Consider the following 18937-nt stretch of genomic DNA (forward strand, 5'->3'; position numbering starts at 1 on the left):
CTGAACTGACCCATTACATCCTCCAAGGTTACAGAGAATTTGTTTAGTTTCTCCGACTCCCCCGCTTCAAATATTCTTTCCGGCACCGGTGTCCCCCCCCAAATCCTCCTCGGTGAAGACCGAAGCAAAGAATTCATTTAATTTCTCCGCTACGGCTTTGTCCTCCTTGATCGCCCCTTTAACACCATTTTCGTCCAGCGGCCCAACCGACTCTTTGGCCGGTTTCCTGCTTTTAATGTATCTAAAAAAATTTTTACTATGTATTTTTGCTTCCAACGCTAATTTCTTCTCAAAGTCCTTTTTTGCCCTCCTTATCTCCGCTTTGCATTTGGCTTGGCATTCCTTATGATCTATCCTGTTACTTTCAGTTGGTTCTCTTCTCCACTTTCTGAAGGATTGTTTTTTGGCTCTAATGATTTCCTTTATCTTACTGTTTAGCCACGCCGGCTGACGTTTAGTCTTTTTTCCCTTTTTTCTAATACGTGGAATATATTTGTCCTGAACCTCCATCAGGACTTAAAGAGATGATATCAAAAATACGAAAAGTACGGAGACTTAATACAAGTTCTTTACATCCATTAAGTACTCTCTGTAGTGGGGTGCACAGATTTTGACCGTTCTTTAATAATTGAAGATACTCCGCTTTTTGTTCACAGAACCTTTTTCTCCCCGAGTTAGGGAGTTTTTTGTGAGTTTTTTCGGAAGGCAGGAGGAGCCTATGATGTTGGCCAATTCAGTGGAGTCCTAATGATAGGTTGGTTCCCTGGGCTATGGAGGCTATTCTATTACAGAAATTTTCTATTATAGTTCAGGGTCTTGCGCTCACCTACAGACTGTATAAAAGGAGTGATTTTCAGTGTTTTTCAGATATATTATTGCACTCCGGGCAATTTAAGATTTTTTGATTATTCAGCTGTAGACCACAGCAATATTTAATTTGTTGGCATACCTTTGCTAGTCTAACTAGTCCTGTTGCTTCCATTTTTATATAGGTAAAGCATTAGTTAAAAAAAAATTTAATGTAATCTACTGATTTTTTTTCTTTTTTACATCTGTTCTTTAAAAGAAATTATTCCTCTGTATGAATTTCTTAGGTGTCTTACTTTTTGTTTTCTCGGGTGCCAAATATGAGATGAGACATGACTTATATTGCATTTGTAAGTCAAATCAGCAAACTTCACAAGATTCTATGCAATAGATTTTTTTTTATATTACATTTTTCTTTCAATTATTCTTTGACTATTTTTTTTTGGTCAATGCTAAATATCAAAGGAGGAAAAAAGACCTCAACGCATTCTTATTCTGCTCAGAATAACAATTTTGCACAACCCCAATATAAAGTCAGATGGTGTTTGGATGGGCAAATGAGTTATTGTGGCAATATAGTCTGGACACCCCTGATGAAGCTTTTGAAATGAAACGCACGGCATCTGTTGAGCTCCAGATAAGTGATTTTTCTTTGTTTTCACTGCTGCTTTTTTGGAAGCTAGGCTGGTTTTGCTTTTGCACTTGTGTCAGTTGTTGCATGTTTATTTTTGCAACGATTGCTTTTGAGTCAGTATTTTTATTTATTTATTTATTTATTTTATTTGTTGCATTTGTATCCCACATTTTCCCACCTATTTGCAGGCTCAATGTGGCTTACATAGTACTGTAAAGGCATTCGCCAAGTCCGGTAGAAAAACAAATACAAGGTGATATTGTGGTCGATTCAAGGTACATTCGCCTAGTCCGGTAGAGAAACAAAATACAAGGTGATATTGTGGTCGATTGAAGATACATGTGTTTCAGGGATAGTGGGGAACAAGGAGAGGAAGGGTTATTTAATGTCCATTACAAGCGTTGGTTATGCTGTGTTGCAGAGTGTATTTATGTTGGGTCGGTGATATTAGTTCTTAAGTAATAACAATTTTTATTGATGACAGGTCAATACAAAAAAGCTGTCAATAGTAAACAAACCTTTCTCTCCGTATCGCTTCATACATTAGGGAAATTGTACTCGTATAGACAGTCATCATTTTATAACCTTTACATCCCCACCCCTATCTATTCATCCTTGTACAGTTCATACGAATTATACACATGTAGTCACAATGCAAACTAACACAGTTAACTTCCAAATAACACGTTAGATCATAACACTTTTATGCTATAACTGTTTTTACTCACTATAACAGTTCCCAATCCTTCTACCCCCTCCCCCCCTCCCCTATGATATTAGTTCTTTTTATTAATGTGGCCTCATTATTGGAGGAAACCCATCTAAAGTGTGTGTGTATATATATATATATATATATATATATATATATATGTGTGTGTGTTTTTTTTTACCTGGTGTGGGTACTACTGATTTTGGTGCATAGGCGGATAAGGGCATTAAATTTCTCCTTCAGGTCTTAATGGATGAAGGTAAGACATGCCCGTTCATAGAACCAACATACCTATCATCTTACCAGTCAAGATTTTTTTTGCATACCTGCAACTTAGACATAATGTTCACTCCTTGGCTTGGGAGCATTTAATGGAGGATGTACAAGAGACAATTTCAGAAGCTTATTCTGTGGGCTCTCAATAATGAGTCTCCTTAACTTTTCACCACTGTTAACTTACAGGACACCACAGAGGATGTGGTCTATGCTGCTTTGGATAGGACATGGGAGTATTGATCTGCATGTAGACGTCATGTTGTCTTGTGTTAAAAGCCTTTGTTCTTTCTATCCGTAAACGGGCGGTTTCAGTGCCCCACCATGAAATGCTCTACAAATTTGCCCTTGGTTTGGAACATTTCACTTTATAGATTAGCCAGAGCAGGTCTTGCCCTAAATGTCGTTCTCCTAATGCCTCTTTCAGCTATATGTTTTGGACATGTGTAGTAGAGCAACGTTTGTGGTCCCGACTGCTAACACTGTTTCATCATTTGTGCATGTTCTCTGTTCAATGCTTGCCACTGCCTTTATTTGATTCATATGTGTTTGATGCTGATGTATCTACTGGAGGCAGGGGCGTAGCTACGAGTGGGCCTGGGTGGGCCGGGGCCCACCCAGCAACGGTGCACCCAATGGGCCTTGTTTCCCCTCCCTCCCTCCCCTTCCATCTCCGTCGTGCAGCGCCAGCCTGCCTAACTACAGCAAAGCTGCACGGCGCCGGGTCCGTCGGCATGCTGCCGCTACGCTCCTACCTTGTCATCTTTCGGCAGAGGTGTTAGTTCTGCTGCTGCTAAATCTGCAGCGGATCCACGCGGTGCCAGGGCTGTCCCTCTGTACGCTGCTGCGACTGCTTCCTCTGCGCTGGCCCCGCATCACCTTCTCCGATACTCTTTCTGAAGAGGCGGGGCCAGCGCTGAGGAAGCAGTCACAGCAGCGTACAGAGGGACAGCCCTGGCACCGTGTGGATCCGCTGCAGATTTAGCAGCAGCAGAACTAACACCTCTGCCAAAAGATGACAAGGTAGGAGCGTAGCGGCAGCATGCCGACGGACCCGGTGCCGTGCAGCTTTGTTGTAGAGTTAGGCTGGCGTTGCCCAGCGGAGATGGAAGGGGAGGGAGGGAGGGGAGAGAAGGCCTGCAGCGTGCCGATGGTCGGGTGGCTGGGAGGTGGAAGAGAAAAAAAGCCCTTCAGCATGCCAGTAGGTGGTGCCTGGGGGAAGGGATCAGCAGGTGGCGGGGAAAAACCTGCAGCGGTGGTTTTGGGGGGGGGGGGGGGTCGCAGTGGCGTAGCCAGAGAGCCAATTTTGGGGAGAGGGGGGAGAGAGAAAATTTTGTGCCCACCCACTTTGTGCTCAGGCCCACCCAAAATTGGCTGTCTGGCTACGCCACTGACTGGAGGGAAGACATTTCTCCGCGTTTCAATTTTGCTGGCGTTTTGAAAACAATTCTTTTTGATTGGTTGTCTACTTCGGGTCTTTCACTCCAATGCTGATACTGTTATATGATTTATCAAACGCGTCTGAAATGCCTTTGGATTCAATCAAGACTTTTACAAATTTACAGGGAGCTAAGTTTTGTGCAGCTTGGGAACTTTTCTGGCAAACCTTATCTGCCCATAGTTGGTTGTTAAGCAATCCAAACAAGAACAATAAAACAGTTACATACTTATTTCAATAAAGATGATTTTAAAATAATCAAAAACATTTAAAAAGTAAAGCTGGAAAGAAAGGAAGGGAATGTTAGTTACAATAAAAATGAAAATAGTTTTATTTTTAGTGGAAAGGCTCAGGCATTTTGGCAGAAATATGCATCCTGGTGAGCAGAGGCTAGGTCTGTGGAAACAGAACTGGGAAGACACTTCAGGGCTCGTTTTCAAAAGAGGAAAACTTTTATCAAAAACTGCATAAAGGGGCATTTAGCCATTCTTCTTAGAAAAACCCTAGGGGGCACAGTTTTGAAACTTGGACTTGAGGGGGCGTGTTGAAACGGGATTAGGGCGTTCCCAAAACTTGGATGTTTTCGTGCCATAATAGAATAAAACAAAAAAAGTCCAGATCTAAAAAGACGTTTTGGTCTAGACCTGTTTTAATCGCACCTAACTCGCAAAAAGGATTAAGGCATGAACCCCTTACTCCCCTAGTGGTCACGGACCCTCTTCCACCCCCAAAAATGTGAGAAAAAGTGCACACCAGTCTGACATCTTCAGATGTAATGGCCAGTCCAATTAGAGCTGCAAGCAGGTCTCTGGAGTAGCTTAGTGATCGGTTCACTGGACTGTAGGGAAGGGGGAGTGAAAAGAAAACAGTGAGGTAAATCCAAGGAGGCTAACAAAGAAGTCTTTATTGAAAATGCCTAAAAAAAATGACCTGGCACAGCCATGTTTCGGCCTGAAGGCCTGCCTCAGGGGTCTTGATGAATCTACATAAAAAACAAGACGTGCCAGAGAATGTGGTAAAGGCGGTTAGCTTAGCAGAGTTTTAAAAAGGTTTGGACGGCTTCCTAAAGGAAAAGTCCATAGACCGTTATTAAATGGACTTGGGGAAAATTCACTATTTTTGGGATAAGCAGTATAAAATGTTTTGTACGTTTTTGGGATCTTGCCGGGTAATTTGTGACCTGGATTGGCCACTGTTGGAAACAGGATGCTGGGCTCGATGGACCTTTGGTCTTTCCCAGTATGGCAATACTTATGTACTTATGTCTGTCTTTTTTATGTAGATTCATCAAGATCCCTGAGGCAGGCCTTCAGGCCAAAACACGGCTGTGTCGAGTCGTTTTTTTTTAGGCATCTTCAATAAAGACTTCTTTGTTATCCTCCTTGGATTTACCTCACTGTTTTCACTGCTCACGGTTTCGTGAGTTGTTGTTTTTTTTCCTTCTTTTGTGGTTGTTTTGTTCAGTGGAGAAGGGGACCCAGGTCCATATCCCATTCTAACTGGTACACTTGTGGAGAAACATGTGAGCCCTCCAAAAACCTACCCAACCCTAGACCACTACAGTATCCCTTATGCCTGCAGTTGTCACCTATTTTTTAGGTACATTAGGTTTTTGGTGGGTTTTAGAGGGTTCTTCATTCAATATAAGGGAATAACGGTGAGATATGTACCTGGGACCTTTTATGTGAAATCCACTGAAGGCCCCCTAGGGTGCCCCACTGCTCTGCTGGCATGTCTGTGTGGCCTGCCTACTAAGAATGCTGGCCCCTCGTACATCCTAATGCCTTGTTTGTGTGCATTTTTCCCTTGATATTTTTTTTTTTTTTTTTTTTTTGTAAATGGCCTGAAAAGATAGACACACTTTGCCCGATATTTGGTACTATTTAACTAGCCAAGCTCGGTTCCTGGCCGGTTAAATAGTGCTTAACTGGCTATCTGCCAGTGTTCAGCGGGTGATAGCTGGTTATCTCCCACTGAATTTTCGCAGTCGGCGCTTAGTGGGTAACCGGCTATATAGCTGGGTGTCCTCTAATATTCAGCGCATCACTGGCTAAGTTTGATGGCCAAACTGGCTCGCTGAAATAGCAGGCGTAACCTTTTGGCTAGTTTCAACTTCACCAGCCAGCGCTAGATATTGACTTGGGCCGGTAAAGTTGAAACTGGCCGAAAATAAACCGAATATTCAAGGCCGATCACAGGAAATGGCCCGGCATTGAATATCCAGGATCAGTGCCAGCGGCAGGCCTGGCTAACTCCCGCATTCTGAATATTGGCCCCACTGAGCACAAAAACGTATAGCAAATGGCCATTCTCGAAACAAAAAGTTGGACCTTTTTCTGTTTTGAGTATGTTCAAGTTTGCTAGTGGATTTTTTGGACATTTTTCCCAAAACGTCCAAAATCTGGATGCAGTTGTCATATCGAAAATGCCCCTCCACGCATCCAATCCCAATGTGCAAGCTTTGTTTTTCCTAAAATTTTCGGTTTGGAAAACACAAAGGCAAGTGCAACAAATATAAACTTTAAGTATCATTCACTGATCTTATTCTCTGGCATTTTGTGTTGGGGCGTGAGCATGGGGATTGGTTTGTTTTCTCGGAGGGTAAACGTTCTGCATGGACTATTCATCTGCTGCTGAACTCCTATGATTTGAAGACTTGTGATCACTGCCTCCACAGCCTCATTTTTTTAAAACATTTAGCGGTTCTTTTACAAAGACGCACTAGTGTTTTTAGCGCATGCTGAAAATAAGCACACGCTAAATGTTAGAGACGCCCATATATTTCTATTGGCGTCTCTAACATTTAGCGCACAGTAAAAACGCTAGCGTGCCTTTGTAAAAGGACCCCTTAGTTTCTTCTGATGGATTGAGGAAAGTCACCTCGCAACAAAGAAAACAATGAATAAGTACATAAGTATTGCCATACTAGGAAAGACCAGAAGTCCATCAAGCCCAGCATCCCGTTTCCAACACTGGCCAATCCAGGTCACAAATACCTGGCAAGATCCCCAAAAAGTACAAAACATTCTATACTGCTTATCCCAGAAATAGTTGATGTTCCCCAAGTCCATTTAATAATGGTCTATGGACTTTTCCTTTAGGAAGCCATCCAAACCTTTTTTTTTTTTAAACTCCGCTAAGCTAACCGCCTTTACCACATTCTCTGGCAACGAATTCCAGAGTTTAATTACACGTTGAGTGAAGAAATTTTTCTCCGATTCGTTTTAAATTTACTACATTGTCGCTTCATCGCATGCCCCCTAGTCCTAGTATTTTTGGAAAGCGTGAACAGACGCTTCACATCTACCCGTTCAACTCCACTCATTATTTTATAGACCTCTATCATATCTCCCCTCAGCCACCTTTTCTCCAAGCTGAAGAGCCCTAGCCGCTTTAGCCTTTCCTCGTAGGGAAATCAACACATGTTAATATTTTGTGGACAGCCTCTTTTTAAACCTCATCCCTTACTGCATGCTGCCAAGCAACAACCCTTGGAGGTACTTCAAATTAATATATTTTTACAAGTTGTCAGGGATTCTAATTTCAAGCTGTTTTCAGGGGGGGGGGCGGGGAGCATACCTTGTGGAACATTTGTCCTCAGGAATGAGTCCTAATAATTCTTGTGCATACCAACAATTACGGAGCTCCTAGGGATGCATTCAGTGAATGCTTGCGGTATTTAATCATTTCGACCACTTAGACTGGAGACTGCTACAAGTCCTGGTAATTTTGTTCAACGTTTAACCTAAATCACTGTAGCTCAGTGGTACCCAAACCTGGTCCTGGAGGCACCCCAGCCAGTCAGGTTTTTGGACTATCCACAATGAGAGCATGAATATTCATTGTGGATATCCTGCAAACCTGACGGGCTGCAGTGTCTCCAGGACCAGGTTCGGGTATCACAAATGTAGTTTCTTGATTATGGATTTAACTATAGCAGATCCATTGTTTTGTTTTTTTTTTTTTTGGCATGCTTTTGTTCCCACTGTCTTTGTATTGGCCTGGAGTGAAAGTGGCACCTGAGGTCATTTTCTTTTCTCTTTCTGAAGCAAAGCAAGCTGAAACATTAATTTGCAAACAAACCTTTTCTGGAGGAGGAAAGGTGGTAGACCTAGAGGACATGAACTGAGGTTGAAGGGCGCCAAACTCAGAAGTAATGTCAGGAAGTATTTTTTCACGGAAAGGTTAGTAGATACGTGGAATGCTCTCCCATGGGAGGTGGTGGAAATGAAAACGGCAATGGAATTCAAACATGCATGGGATAAACACAAAGGAATCCTGTTTAGAAGGAATGGATCTGTGGAATCTTAGCAGAGATTGAGTGGCAACGCTGGTAATAGGGAAGCAAAATCGGTGCTGAGCAGACTTCTACGGTCATAATTGAACAGATATGGATGGGCTGGAGTGTAAATTTTAAGGGGTTTCGACATTAGCTTCAGAGCTTTTAGTACAAGAACAGTGCTGGGCAGACTTCTATGGTCTGTGCCCTGAGAATGACAAGGACAAAGCAAACTCTGGTATAAAGTATCACATACCATGTAAAATGAGTTTATCTTGTTGGGCAGACTGGATGGACGGTTCAAGTCTTTATCTGCCGTCATTTACTATGTTACTATGTTACTCTTTGGGGTTCAACATGGAATGTTGCTACTAATTGGGATTCCGGAATCTTGTAACTCTTTAGGATTCCAGAATCTTCAGAACTTTTAGTACAAGAACAGTGCTGGGCAGACTTCTAGGGTCTGTGCCCTGAGGATGACAAGGACAAATGAAACTCGGGTAAACATATAAAGTATCACATACCGTGTAAAATGAGTTTATCTTGTTGGGCAGACTGGATGGACCGTACAGGTCTTTATCTGCCGTCATTTACTATGTTACTACGTTAAATGTGAATGGTCCTTAGTGGAACTATATGAAAGTAAAATAAACCTCCTTTACAGCAGAGATGGAGGAGGTGGGTCGAATGTTGGGAATTTTCTGGCCATACTTTTGAAGGTCCACACCAAATACTTTATATATATTTTCTGTTTACACAGTACTACAAATATCAATATCGGGGGCATTTTCGAAAGAGAAGGGCGCCCATCTTCAGACACAAATTGGGAGATGGGCATCCTTCCCTCAGGGTTGCCCAAATCGGCATAACCGAAAGCCAATTTTGGGCGTCCTCAAATGCAGTCCATCGCGGGGATGACCAAAGTTCACGGGAGCATGTCGGAGGCATAGCGAAAGCGGGACTGGGGCGTGCTTAAGAGATGGGCATCCTCGGCCGATAATGGAAAAAAGGGCGTCCCTGACGAGCATTTGGTCAACTTTACTTGGTCCAATTTTTTTCACAACCAAGCCTCAAAAAGGTGCCCAAACTGACCAGATGACCATTGGAGGGAATCGGAGATGACCTCCCCTTACTCCCCCAGTGGTCACCAACCCCCTCCCACCCTAAAAAAAAATTTTTTAATTTTTTTGCCAGTCTCAAATGTCATAGCTAGCTCCATGACAGCAGTATGCAGGTCCCTGGAGCAGTTTTTAATGGGTGCAGTGCACTTCAGGCAGGCAGACCCAGGTCCGTGCCCCCTTCACCCATTAGGGCTATAGTAATGGTGTAGAGTTGTGGGGAGTGGGTTTGGGGGGGGATTTGGGGGGCTCAGCACCCAAGGTAAGGGAGCTATGCACCTGGGAGCTATTTGTATATATATATTTTTTTTAATTTTTAGAAGTGCCCCCTAGGGTGCCCGGTTGGTGTCCTGGCATGTCAGGGGGACCAGTGCACTACAAATGCTGGCTCCTCCCACCACCAAATGCCTTGGATTTAGTCGGGGTTGAGATGGCCGCTTTTAGTTTCCATTATCGCTGAAAAACAAAATCGGCCATCTCAAACCCGGCGAACTCTGGCATTTGGCCGGGCCAAACCGTATTATTGAAAGAAAAAATGGCCGGCCATCTTTTTCGATAATACGGTTCGGCCAGCTGTTTGCGGTGCCGCCAAAATAGATCACCGGCAATCTATTTCGCTGGCGCCGTTAGATTATTCCCCTCTGAGACTTTTAGATATGATCTACCTTGCTTAGAAGAACATAACATCCAAGATGTGGATTGAATTATACTGTCCTCAAAAGTGTAACCATGATCATTTTTTCCCCCCTTTTCCAGTCCAAGGTATATACTCGAACACCAACGTTGTATCTGGATTTCAAACTGGAGAAAAACGCCAAACATGTGCAAGAAATCCCCAAAGGTATAAAAAAAAAATTTGAGCTGGCACTCGGTAGCTTTATTTAATGTTGGCATGCTTTCCCCTTCTCTGTCGGTGTTATGCTTTTTGTTCTCAACACCAGTGCTGTCATTCAAGGTCTCCTTGGAAGAGAATTAGTGTCTTGACATAGGTTCACGTTGACATGTCACAGAAAATGGGAAGCCTCTTCTTGTCTGGAGTTCTCGACATACTTCCAAACCTGTGGCAGCCCCTTTCCCAACGCGTAGAGCTTCAGGGGTCCTTTTACTAAGGTGCGCTGAAAAATGGCCTGCGGCAGTGTAGATGCGTGTTTTGGGCGCACAGAATCATTTTTCAGTGCACCTGCAAAAAATGCCTTTTTTTTTTTTTTTTTAACTTTTTCCCTGAAAATAGACGTGCACAAAATGAAAATTGCCACGCCTCCATTTTGGGCCTGAGACCTTACCGCTAGCCATTGACCAAGTGGTAAAGTCTCACACGCTAACCAGGTGGTGGTGAGCTATATGTACCAGAAAATAAAAAAATATTTTTCGGGCGCGCATTGCGGACGCGTGCCAAAAATGAAATTACTGCAAGGGCCACATGGTAACTCCATTTTGGCACATGCTGGGCATGCGTAGACACTTTCGTGGCTTAGTAAAAGGGCCCCTCAGTAATTTTAAGACTCCAAAAAGACTGACTTAAAAGCTGTGTTGATTCCTGCAAGGAGAGTATTACAGCCTTGTAATAACAGCGTTTTTCTTTCTTTCTTTGTCTTTCTTTTACTCTCTCCCTGTTATTTTAAGAAAGCAGACTAAAAGTTGAGAAACGCAGAGTTCAATTACCTTGTTACTGTAGAGTAATGTGTTGACTAAGATGTATTTAATTATCTTATAAAGTCCCTTCAGCATCCCCGTCTGTTCTTTTTCCAGGATGCAAGTACTCCATGGGTAACTCATAGATCATAGTCGTATGAGGTTTATTTTTTTATTTATTTTTTGTTTGTTTAATTGGGATAATTAGGTAGAATGTCTTGTCAGTCTTACCAGAGTGTGGTATGACCCTCTCTGGCTAGTGGTGTGGAGGGGTATTTTTGATATGATGTCCAAGTCCCAACTGTACACATTTTGCTGAAAACATCTAAAATTCTCACCCTGAACATAATTTTCGAATCAGAAAATTGTCTATTTTTGTTTTAAAAAAAACGTATTTTCCAGATGTTTTTCTTTAGGTACCATTTTCTAGGGAAAAATGCACAAAAACAAGCCATAGGGGTTGGCTGTGGCACCATTGCTAGTAAACTGGCCACACAGACATGCCAGCAGAGCAGAGAGGCAGCCTAGTGGTCAGTGCAATGGACTTAACCTAAAGGGACCCAGGTACAAATCCCGCCATACCCTTATTTTGTATCGTGACCCCTCTAGGAACCACCTAAAAATCTACTGTACCTAACAGCACATCACATCACTACAAAAGCCCTCAGGTCTACAGATTTCTCTGAGTGGAGGAGTAGCCTAGTGGTTAGTGCAGTAGACTTTGATCCTGCGGAACTGAGTTTGATTCCCACTGCAGCTCCTTGTGACTCTGGGCGAGTCACTTAACCCTGTTTTCTACATGGAATGTTGCTATTCCATTAGCAACATTCCATGTAGATGCCTGCCCTTGCAGATCAGCAGTGTGGCCACGCAGGCTTCTGTTTCTGTGCGGCTTCGTTGCTGATCTGCAAGGGCAGGCTTCTACGTGGAATGTTGCTAGTGGAGTGGACTTTGATCCTGGGAAACTGGGTTCGATTCCCACTGCAGCTCTTTGTGACCCTGGGCAAGTCACTTAACCCTCCATTGCCCCTGGTACAAAATAAGTACCTGAATATATATAAACCGCTTTGAATGTAGTTGCAAAAACCTCAGAAAGGCGGTATATCAAGTCCCATTTCCCTTTCCCTATTTGAGATTCTACATGGAATGTTGCTACTATTAGAGATTCTAGATGGAATGTTGCTACTATTGAGATTCTGTTGCTACTATTGGAGATTCCAGATGGAATGTTGCTACTATTGAGATTCTGTTGCTACTATTTGAGATTCTACATGGAATGTTAATGTTGCTATTCCACTAGCAACATTCCATGTAGAAGCCTGCCCTTGCAGATCAGCAACGCGGCCGCGCAGGCTTCTGTTTCTGTGAGTCTGACGTCCTGCACGTACGTGCAGGACGTCAGACTCACAGAAACAGAAGCCTGCGCGGCCGCGTTGCTGATCTGCAAAGGCAGGCTTCTACATGGAATGTTGCTAGTGGAGGAGTAGGCTAGTGGTTAGTGCAGCGGACTTTGATCCTGGGGAACTGAGTCGGATTCCCACTGCAGCTCCTTGTGACTCTGGCCAAGTCACTTAACCCTCCATTGCCCCTGGTACAAAATAAGTACCTGAATAAACCGCTTTGAATGTAGTTGCAAAAACCTCAGAAAGGCGGTATATCAAGTCCCATTTCCCTTTCCTATATATAGGTACAGTTTGTATTTTGTAGGTTTTGGAAGGCTCACAATTTCCACAACAAGTGTGCTAGGGAAAGGGATGGGACTTGATTTACCACCTTTCTGTGGTTACAATCAAATCAGTTTCCATATTATATTCAGGTACTTTATTTTGTACCGGGGACAATGGAGGGTTAAGTGACTTCCCCAGAGTCGCAAGGAGCTGCAGTGGGAATTGAATCCAGTTTACCAGGATCAAAGCCCACTAGTTAGTGAGATATGGACCTGAGTCCTTTTCTCTGTAGCCCACGGAACTGACCACTAGCCTACTTCTGAGACCAGCTTGCTGCTCTAATAGGAATGGCCATAATATCTGAAGCTGGCACAGAGCCTGGTATGTATTGTCACATCTTTGAGGGGTGGGAGGGGATCAGTGACCACTGGGGGATTAAGTGGGGGTAAGTCTTAATCCCTCCAGTGGTCAGCTGGTCAGTTAGGGTACATTTTGTGACTTCATCATAATTGAAACGGGTCCAAAATGTCCCAATATTTGCCTTAGATGTTTTTATCTTCCATTATTCCTTAAAAAAAAAAAAAATCCAAAATATGCCTTCCTTCTGATTTAGATCGACTGCAGAGAAAACAGTCTCAAACCTGAGTTTTAAAAATTGCACTTGGTCGTTTTCCCATGAAAATGTCCATCTGCTGCTTTTGAGACATTTTTCTCTTTTGAAATGAGCACTGTAGTTATGCAAAGAATTGTTAAGGATCTTCAGTGCAAAGCAACATGGTCTCTTGGAGGTGAGTACATATCCTGCTGTGAAAGACTTTTAGTGCCATTTTCAAAAGGTAGAATTCTCAGAAAATGGTGTGCTCTGTACGTTTATCAACATTTTTGTTTTAAGGTTTGTTTTTTTTATGTACTATATTGCAAACCCCTCTCTTCTATCATTTTTCTTGCATACAGATGTCACGTTTGTCCTCTGCCAAAACCCGTGTAAATGTAATTGAGCAGTTCTGTGTACCCCTGCTGCAAACAGGTGGTTTTTCCGCAGTGGTTCTGAGAGAACAGCTGGGTTAATTCAGACTGCAGTCATTACATCATACCTCGCTCAGAGAGAGACTAATCTGTAGACACTTGTGCATACCAGTCACTTCGCAAATCTAAAACATCCTTGTCTGCCGTGCTTTGCTGTAAATTTTATTTTCCCATTTACAGAGCATATATTCGGTGTCTCTCGATTTGAAAAAGAAAAGCGACTTCTTTCTCCTTTTTCATTAGCAAAGTTGAAAATGATTTCCGCTTGATTCAAAGAGAAAGGCTTAAGGCTAAAACTTTCATTGTTTTTATAATTAACATTAGATACTTGAAGAAATTAAGGGTCCTTTTACCAGGGGCGTAGCCAGACCGGCGGGAGGGGGGGGTCCAGAGCCCGAGGTGAGGGGGCACATTTTAGCCCCCTCCCCTGGCGCTGCCGACCCCCCCCTGCGCCAACCCTTTCGACCCCCTCTACCCGCCGCTGCCAACCCTCCCCCGCCGCTGCCATCGGGTACCTGTGCTGGCGGGGGTCCCCAACCCTCGCCAGCTAAAGTCCTCTTCTCTGGCGCGGCCGCATTGCTGATCTGGAACGGCTAGCTTCTGTGAGTGACGTCCTGCACGCTGTACGTGCAGGACGTCAGACTCACAGAAAGAGAAACCTGCCCTTGCAGATCAGCAGTGCGGCCGCACCGGAGAAGAGGACTTCGGCTGGCAGGGGTTGGGGAACCCCGCCAGCAAAGGTACCCAGCAGGGGAGGGTTGGCGGCGGGAGGGGGGGCGAAGGGGTTGACGGCGGGGAGGGGGGCCAAGGCCAAATCTACGGGGGCCCATGCCCCCATGACCCCACGTAGCTATGCCCCTGCCTTTTACTAAGGTGCGCTGAAAAATGGCCTGCGCACATGTATTGGACGTGCGCAGGTCCATTTTTTTAGCGCACCTGCAAAAAAAGCCTTTTTTTTTTTTTTTTTTTTGCAGCAAAATAAAAATCAGCACACATCCATTTTGGGCCTAAGACCTTACTGCCACCCATTAACTTAGCGGTAAGGTCTCGCGCATTAACTGGGCAGTAATGGTCAGCACATGTACACTGCCGATTACCGCCTGGTTAGCACCACGGTGTAGAAAATATTTTCTGCCACGCGTATTGGGCATGTGTACAAATTAGAAATACCAGCAGGGGCACACGGTAGCCGGGTGGTAGTTCTAATTTGACGCGTATTGTACGTGAGTACGCATCTGCACACCTTAGTAAAAGGTCCCCTAAATTGCAAATAGCATGCAGTAAGAGTGCTAGCTTGTTGTCTGCTGAGGCAGTCCCCCATATATATGTGATGTATGTATATATAGACAGATGTGTACACATGTGCAAAATGCTGCTTTAGGCCTTGTTTCTCCTATCTTTACCCCTGAGTGTTCCCTGCTATGTCCATGGTTCCTCTTGCACTGAAGGATGAAATACAAGTCACATTGTTGGGTTATCTACAGCATAAGTACAAAAGTATTGCCATACTGGGAAAGACCAAAGGTCCATCAAGCCCAGCATCCTGTTTCCAACAGTGGCCAGTCCAGGTCACAAATACCTGGCAAGATCCCAAAAAAGTACAAAACATTCTACACTGCTTATCCCAGAAATAGTGGATTTTCCCCAAGTCCATTTAATAATGGTCTATGGACTTTTCCTTTAGGAAGCCGTCCAAACCTTTTTTTTTTTTTTTTTTAATTCTTTATTTATAACTTTTACAATTTACATACCCAAAGCGAGCTTTGTCTGTCAAAACCTTTTTTAAAACTCCGCTAAGCTAACCACAATGAATTTCAGAGTTTAATTACACGTTGAGTGAAAAAAAGGTTTCTCCGATTCGTTTTAAATTTACTACATTGTAGCTTCATCGCATGCCCCCCCTAGTCCTAGTATTTTTGGAAAGAGTAAACAAGCTATTCACATCTTTCCATTCAATTCCATTATTTTATAGACCTCTATCATATCTCCCCTCAGCCGTCTTTTCTCCAAGCTGAAGAGCCCTAGCCGCTTTAGCCTTTCCTCATAGGGAAGTCGTCCCATCCCCTTTATCATTTTCGTCGCCCTTCTCTGCACCTTTTCTAATTCCAGTATATCTTTTTTGAGATGCGGTGACCAGAATTGAACACAGTATTCGAGGTGCGGTCGCACCATGGAGCGATACAAAGGTGTTATAACATCCTCATTTTTGTTTTCCATTCCTTTCCTAATAACACCTAACATTCTATTTGCTTTCTTAGCCGCCACAGCACACTGAGCAGAGCGTTTCAACATATCATCAATGATGACACCTAGATCCCTTTCTTGGTCCGTGACTCCTAACGTGGGACCTTGCATGACGTAGCTATAATTTGGGTTCCTCTTTCCCACAGCTTCAGCATGTTTTAAGTAAAAAAAATTTCCTTGGGCTTAGTCACGCTTTTTTTTTTTCACCGTCTCGCAGAGCGGAATCTCTGCTTACACCCTCCCCGTTTCATTCTGTTATAACTCTGAGGTGCATTTTAACAAAGACCTATAACCACCCTAATTCCTTAGCCCAGGGACTGCTCCTTCCCTGACTGTTCCATCCTCTCAGTTCCTTTCTGCAAGGAGATATTCCCCACTCTTTACTCTAGTGCTTTCCATGTACAAGAGCAGAAGACGGCAGAAGCCTGTATGATGTAAGCAGCTGGCTCAAATACTTATCCTTGCTGCCACTGGGGATGACAGTGTGGCTACCAGTGCAAGGTCACTGCCACTGCTCTTAATGCAGCATCTGGTGCTCTCACCATCCCACTTGTCCTGCAGATAAAGAGTGAGAGATGTGTTAAATGTGCAACCACCGTAAATGGATCATTATAAAGAACCAAGCTGTAAATTTTGCAGCACATCAGCCAGCACAAGATAAGGGATGTCACTTAATGTGACAACTTTTTCCAGTCCCCCTTCTGATACCTCCTCAATCCTCCCCGCCTCACCCGTCTGTCTTCAACGTATCCCTCTGGACCCGCTGCTCCCTCTGAAGTGAGCAGGATTCCTCCAGCTAAATTGCTACCAGTGGTGGAAGATGCTTCAATGCTGTGTCTTCATTCGCTTACGGGCAGGCAGGTTCCCTGGAGTTCTGAAGAACTTGGTTGTCCCTCGCTATTAAAAAAGTGAGGTGGCACCCGCTGCTGACCAGACTATAGGTAGAGGACTCCCACTCAGCTTAAAGGGAACAGTACTCTGGACCCCTCCCCCCACCCCCCCCCCCCCCAACACCACCCTCAGCATATTGAGACTACAGCTAAAGGGTTAGACTAGACAGGACAGAAGTGGAAGGGGATAGTTCCTGCACTAGACCACCAATGATCACATGCAGGTAACTCCCGGATATGGTGGAGGGTGTGGTCAGGGACTAGGGGAAAGTTTGGTTGTGGAGAGGTTGGGCAGGGCTTGGATTTAAGGGGGTGTTTGAAAGGAGAATCGGGGTGGGGGGGATTGGAAGGGTTGACACTTCAGTGACCACGTCTCATCGGGATGTTGGCCAGGATCCAAATAAGTGCTGGCTGTGAGTTCATGGCCGGACATGGCCAGATATTCAGTGCATATGGCAAGACATGGCCCACCATTAAATATCCAAATCGAATTTAGTCGGCAACAACCAGCATTTAAAAAAAAAAAAAACCCTCGGAGCTGACGTTAGGGTTTGCAGACCTTTGGGGAGGAATGGTGAGCCCTGTCCAGCATTCATTTGCATGCTAGCTGGCCCCCATTCCCCCCAATGCAGCAGACCAGACCCCCCCCCCCCCCCCCCAAGCATCCCCTCAAATGGAGCCCTGGTGGCCCAGTGGGCCACGTCAATCCCCCCCCCCCCCCCCCCCCCCACAACCTCATTGTCTAGCGGCCCTTCCTCACCTCCCTACCTTTGTTGGAGGAGGGAGGTGGCCTCCCTCCTCTTCCATCAGAACTGCCTCAAATGACGGCACCTAGCCCTGCCCAATGCATCCTGGGAATACGCTGGGTGGGGCTTCACACCAATGGAAGGCCATCTCCCTCCTCCAACGAAGGTAAGGGGTGGGGAAGGGCCGCTAGACCACCAGGTCGGGGGAGGGTTTGACTCGTGGCCCACTGGGCCACCAGGGCTCCATTTGAGGGGATGTTAGGGGGGCTGGAGACCCACCGGATCTCCAACCCCCCTCCCCCCCCCCCCGAACTTGAGTCGGGGGGGACTGGAGGTCTGCCAGACCTCCAGCCCCCATGTTACTTGGCTCACGGTGGAGGTACTAGGCCACCGGGGCAATGCAGTTTGAGATCTAGTGGTCCCATGGACCTCCAGCCCCTGTGTTTGACAGGTCTGGGCTTTTGACAGCCCAGACCTGTTAAACAAGTACTACTACTACTACTTAACATTTCTAGAGCGCTACTAGGGTTACGCAGGAGGATTGTGCCTGAGCACTTTTACCCTATGATCAGAGATAATAGCATGCAAATTTAAGAACGCTATTATCTCTGATCATTGAGGCAGTAAAGGCCCATGCTGTCCCAGCGCTATTTTTAGAGTGCTGTTTGGAACAGCGCGGGGCTTTCGATCATCTGCCCATTAGTGAGTTGTGCGTGTAAATTCTAATTATTGCCAATTTAGTGCTCATTATTGCTTGCCGATTGGCTTGTTAAGCCAATTAAGTTAAGTGCCTTCTTATAGAACGTTCCTGGATTTTGGTGCGGATCTCTAGGCAGTCTATATAGAATCTGGGGAACAATATTTCTGGCATAGAAAGTTAGAGGTTTTAATATTTTCTTTTCCTGAATCTGTTTACACAGCCACGGATGGGATAATTTAGTGCATAATTAAATGAAGAGTGTCTCGGGTTCAGCTTTTTCCTTTTGCTGCTGCCAGAGTCCTGTACACATCAGACGAAGCTGGCTTCACTAAAAAATTTAATTATATTGTAACAGTAAAAATCTAGGGAGATGCAAAGATCTTGGAGGAGGGTTTATTGTAATTTGAACAATGTGAAAAATTTGAAACCGCAGTAAAGGACTCATTTCCTTAGAATGAAAAGCCACGCACTAAACAATGGGCAAATAAGGAGTATTTTTCTTTTTTTTTCACTGAACTGGACCATTCATTTATTTATTGATGCTATAGCTGTTCTCTAGAATAAGAGAATGGAACGTGCAGGGCTTTCGACACATGTTTCAATGAGAGCATAAATTGGAATTGCATATTTCATGTGCTATTTAAATATTAGATTTGGCTTGAAAAATACATTTGTTTATTTGTACTGTCATTGGCTTTAATTAGAATTTTCAATTCTTTTTGCAGGGATTTGGAATGATCCCTTTTTTTGAAACTAATGTAAACAAGGTTTTAA

The 18937-nt window shown here is 44.3% G+C and overlaps 1 protein-coding gene across 5 annotated transcripts in view; it reads left to right on the forward strand.

Moving 5' to 3' along the window:
- Positions 1 to 18937, forward strand: part of PIR (pirin) — a 92832-nt gene that overhangs the window by 43609 nt on the left and 30286 nt on the right. For all 5 annotated transcript variants that reach the window (XM_030202321.1, XM_030202319.1, XM_030202320.1 and 2 more), the window contains one exon: positions 10015 to 10099. In XM_030202321.1, coding sequence (XP_030058181.1) covers positions 10015 to 10099 — 85 coding nt within the window. The remainder of the gene's footprint in view (positions 1 to 10014; positions 10100 to 18937) is intronic.

Source organism: Microcaecilia unicolor, chromosome 4 (assembly GCF_901765095.1).
Source record: "Microcaecilia unicolor chromosome 4, aMicUni1.1, whole genome shotgun sequence".
NCBI classification, from domain to species: Eukaryota; Metazoa; Chordata; class Amphibia; order Gymnophiona; family Siphonopidae; genus Microcaecilia; species Microcaecilia unicolor.